The 5,000-nt window shown below is 43.5% G+C and overlaps 1 protein-coding gene across 6 annotated transcripts in view; it reads left to right on the forward strand.

Annotated features, from left to right (window-relative positions):
* Window positions 1–5,000, forward strand: part of LOC135089167 (uncharacterized) — a 203,134-nt gene that overhangs the window by 116,353 nt on the left and 81,781 nt on the right. For 5 of the 6 annotated variants that reach the window (XM_063984470.1, XM_063984509.1, XM_063984491.1 and 2 more), the window contains exon 8: window positions 2,052–2,138. The exons of the other annotated variant lie outside the window; for it this stretch is intronic. In XM_063984470.1, coding sequence (XP_063840540.1) covers window positions 2,052–2,138 — 87 coding nt within the window. The remainder of the gene's footprint in view (window positions 1–2,051; window positions 2,139–5,000) is intronic. 6 annotated transcript variants of the gene reach the window in all.

Genomic DNA, 5,000 nt, shown 5'->3' on the forward strand with positions numbered 1-5,000 from the left:
GTTGTTGTTGTTGTTGTTGTTGTTGTTGTTGTTGTTGTTGTTGTTGCTGTTGTCGTCACTATCACCGTCACACATCATAAACAATCACACACCCACTTCCTCCCTTCCTTCTTTCACTCTCTCACGCACTCGCTCTCCTTACTTCACTCTCTCTCTCTCTCTCTCTCTCTCTCTCTCTCTCTCTCTCTCTCTCTCTCTCTCTCTCTCTCTCTCTCTCTCTCTCTCTCTCTCTCTCTCTCTCTCTCTCTCTCTCTCACTCGTGACTTTAAGATGAAGGTAAAAAAATATCGTGTGACATCCTCGTGTTTATCCTTGAACTTAGATACTTAGGCCTCAGTTTTGCTTTAAGTTAAGCGGTGAAGTTTGGAATTTGCCATCCGAGAGGAGGAGGAGGAGGAGGAGGAAGAGGAGGAGGAGGAGGGGGAGAGAATGACCCAACCTCACGCATGAAATTAGGTCTCTCTCTCTCTCTCTCTCTCTCTCTCTCTCTCTCTCTCTCTCTCTCTCTCTCTCTCTCTCTCTCTCTCTCTCTCTCTCTCTCTCTCTCTCTCTCTCTCTCTCTCTGCGTGTTTTACTTTCGCAACACCTTGTTTCTCTCTCATATTTTTCCTGCCTCTCTCTCTCTCTCTCTCTCTCTCTCTCTCTCTCTCTCTCTCTCTCTCTCTCTCTCTCTCTCTCTCTCTCTCTCTCTCCACTTTCATTTATAACATTTCAACACTGACCTTAACATCATTCTCTCTCTCTCTCTCTCTCTCTCTCTCTCTCTCTCTCTCTCTCTCTCTCTCTCTCTCTCTCTCTCTCTCTCTCTCTCTCTCTCTCTCTCTCTCTCTCTCTCTCTCTCTCTCTCTCTCTCTCTCTCTCTCTCTCTCTCTCTCTCTCTCTCTCTCTCTCTCTCTCTCTCTCTCTCTCTCTCTCTCTCTCTCTGTTCCACCCTTTTCCCTCCTTCCGCGTTATGTTGCGGATCCTTATCATTTTTTCTCTCTCTCATTTCCTTCCCTCCTTGCTTCTCCTCCTTTCCCTTCCCTCCTTCCTCCTTCTCTCCTTCCCTCCCTCCCTGTTTCTTTGTTTACATCCTTAACTCATGCCGTCATTATTTTCTTACCTTGTCTCTCTCCTCACTTTCTTCCTTTCTTCTCCTTATATTACCTTCCTCCTCTTCCTTGTTCCATACTTCCTCCTTCCCTCTTTAATTATCCTTTCTTCCTCCTTCACGTGTCTTTCCAGATTTCCTCCTCCTCCTCCTCCTCCCTCCCTTCCCTCCCCCTTTTTCCCCCTTCCCTCTTTCGTTACCTATCATTTTTCCTCCCTCCTCTTCTTCCTGCTTCCAAATATTTCCTCTTTTTCTTTCTAAGCCTTTTGCTTCTTTCCTCCCATCATATCTTCCTTCCTTTAAATTTCCTCCCACATTTTCCCTCTTCTTTCTCCATCCCTCCTCTCCCATCTTTATCATCTCTCTCTCTCTCTCTCTCTCTCTCTCTCTCTCTCTCTCTCTCTCTCTCTCTCTCTCTCTCTCTCTCTCTCTCTCTCTCTCTCTCTCTCTCTCTCTCTCTCTCTCTCTCTCTTTTTCTCCTGTTCCTTCTTTTTCATAAGGGGCAATGGATATGCTGCTGTTTGTTATTCCTATGTGTTCGTTTATGTTCCTTCTGTCGTATTTTTTCCTTCTTTTCTATTCTCCTCTGTTTTCCTTTCTCTCTTTTATTTTCCTTATTTTTTTCCTCACTTTTCTCTCTTACCTTTTATTCCTTTTCGCTCGTTTCTGTTCTTCCTTTGAAACTTTTCCTCCTCTTCTTCTTTCCTCCTCCGCTTTTCCTCCTTTTTCTCTTCCATCTTCCTTATTCCTCCTCTTTTATTCTGTCTCTCCCGCATCTCTCATTCTTCTTTGCTCCTTCTTTCAAATTTTCATCCTTCCCTCCTTCCATTCTCTACTTTTCCTCCTCATTCTCTCTTCTATTTCCCTTTATTTTTTTCCCTCACATTTCATCACTCATCCTCCTGAGACTCTCCCGCTGACCCCTGCTGACCTAACCTCGTTCCATCTGACCCCCCCACAGCTGGTCACGGGGTCAGGTCACGTCACCACACCGCAGACCAATGACCTTGACCTCTTCGGCTCGTCGGGGGTCGATTCCGCGCTCACCGTAAGTACCGAACATGTTTATTTCGTGTTTTGTTGTTGTTTTTGTTTTGTTTTGTTTATTTCGTGTATTTTGTGTGTTGGTAGTGTTGATAGTCTCTCTCTCTCTCTCTCTCTCTCTCTCTCTCTCTCTCTCTCTCTCTCTCTCTCTCTCTCTCTCTCTCTCTCTCTCTCAGCTCATGTTGTTTCTGTTATTTTTTTTACGTTTTTTCCTTCTATTTTCCTGTTTTTCCCTTTTAACGTGTGTGTTCGTTTTCTTTATTTAATACGTTTCTTTTTATTTGTTTATTTTTTTCCGTCTTTCTTCTTTTTTGTGACCGTCACTTTGGGATATTGGATGGTTTAGCTTTCCTCGCATTCCTCCATCCTCGTCATCTCCCCGCTCTGTCCCCTCTCTGTCCTCTCTGTCTCCCTCTGTGTTCTGTCCTCCATCGCCCTCCCACCGCTGTCACTCCCCCCACTTTTTTTTTTGAGTGGGGGTTTGTTTTTCGGGTCAAGAATTTTCTTTCGTTTTCTTTTTAATTCTTTCGCGTGGGAAAAGCGCAGTACGGCAATGTCAGGTTGTTGGTGGTGGTGGTGGTGGAGTTGTTGTTGTTGTTGTTGTTGTTGTTGTTGTTGTTGTTGTTGTGGTGGGAAGTGGTGGTGGTGGTTGTGGTGGTGGTGATGGTGGTGTTACCATGATTCTCACTACTACTACTACTACTACTACGAGTTCTTGCTGCTGCTGCTGCTGCTACTACTACTACTACTACTACTACTACTACTACTACTACTACTACTACTACTACTACTACTACTACTACTACTACTACAAGTACAACTACTACTACTATCTTTAGCCGTACAAGAATAGATAAGTAGGCAGATAGGTAACAGTGATAGAAGTAGTAGTAGTAGTAGTAGTAGCAGTACAGTAGTAATAACAAAAAACAACCACCATATTTAACAACAATAACAACAACATGTGGACACCAGCCAGAATGTAAGTAAATAAATAAGTAAATAGACAGACGAATAAATCAAGAACCGCCCACAAGAGGCCAATCCAGGCACGGAAATTCTTGAACGTAGAGCTTAATAACGTAAAGGAAATCAATGAATGGACTGAAAAATTTACTGCTGCACACACACACACACACACACACACACACACACACACACACACACACACACACACACACACACACACACACACACACACACACACACACACACACACACACACACACACACACAAATTCTGCTTACGTCATTTCGTCGTCGTCGTCGTAGTTATTGTTGTTGTTGTTGTTGTTGTTGTTGTTGTTGTTGTTGTTGTTGTTGTTGTCAGGGTTAATTTCTATTGTTTCTTTCTCTTTTTTTCTTCTTCTTTTTAACATTTAATAACAGATTTAATTTCTATTGTGTGTGTGTGTGTGTGTGTGTGTGTGTGTGTGTGTGTGTGTGTGTGTGTGTGTGTGTGTGTGTGTCTAAAACCAGTGCAAGTAAGAGCCTTAACACCTTAACTCTCTCTCTCTCTCTCTCTCTCTCTCTCTCTCTCTCTCTCTCTCTCTCTCTCTCTCTCTCTCTCTCTCTCTCTCTCTCTCTCTCTTTAAAATGTCCTTGCCTCGTAAATATTGCACACGACCTTCGTTTTCTTTCAATTGTTTACCTGTCTCACCTTTGTTGTGGGTCACGTTTTTTTCCCTTTTTGTATTGAAGAGAGAGAGAGAGAGAGAGAGAGAGAGAGAGAGAGAGAGAGAGAGAGAGAGAGAGAGAGAGAGAGAGAGAGAGAGAGAGAGAGAGAGAGAGAGATCATAAAAAAGCAAATCGGGAACACAGAAAACCAGGATTGAAAAAAAATGTAAAAAGAAAAAAGGTAATCAAAAACAACATGGATGAGAGAGAGAGAGAGAGAGAGAGAGAGAGAGAGAGAGAGAGAGAGAGAGAGAGAGAGAGAGAGAGAAATGGACGACCATCAGCTGTCTGGAGATAAGGAATGGCGGGCGAAGGGAAGGGAGAGAACTATTTAGGAAGATGGAAGAGGAAAACGAAAAGTGGAGAGAGAGTAGGATGAAGAAGAGGAGGAGGAGGAGGTGGAGGAGGAGGAGGAGGAAGAAGATGGAGGAAATGAAGAAGAGGAGGAATCGGAGAAATATTGTTAAAACGATGAGATGATAAAAATGATAAGGCGAAAGAAGAAGAAGAAGAAGAAGAAGAAGAAAAAGAAGGAGAAGAAGAAGAAGAAGAAGACGTAGGGGAAATAGGAGAAATTTAATAACTAGGGATAATAAATACGAAAAGATAATTATGGGAAAAAATATAAGAATAGGAGGAGGAGGAGGAGGAGGAGGAGGAGGAGGAGGAAGAAGAGGAATAACGAAGAGAAGAAAATTGGGGGAGGAGGGAGAGGAAGAAGAGGAAAAAAGAAAAGAAGAAAAAAATGGAGGAAGAGAGGATTAAAGATGATAGATAAAAAAACTACACGCACCATATAACAAGGACGAGGGAAAGAGACAACCATCACCACCATCACCATTATCATCACTACCATCATCACCATCATTATCACTGAAGCATAGATGTAATGAAAGATAATGAAAATTTTATAACCTATCATGTGGTCAATTGGAGGAGAGAGAGAGAGAGAGAGAGAGAGAGAGAGAGAGAGAGAGAGAGAGAGAGAGAGAGAGAGAGAGAGAGAGAGAGAGAGAGAGGGGGGGAGGGGAGGCGAAATAAGTGTGGAGAGAGGGAGAGGGAGGTAGTAATAGAGGCAGTAATAATATTCTGAATGGCAGAGGAGGAGGAGGAGGAGGAGGAGGAGGAGGAGGAGGGAAGGAGATACGGAAGGGAGGTAGTGAGGGAACGAGGGAGGGAGGGAGGGGGG

This window comes from Scylla paramamosain, chromosome 3, assembly GCF_035594125.1.
Source record: "Scylla paramamosain isolate STU-SP2022 chromosome 3, ASM3559412v1, whole genome shotgun sequence".
Lineage (NCBI taxonomy): Eukaryota > Metazoa > Arthropoda > Malacostraca > Decapoda > Portunidae > Scylla > Scylla paramamosain.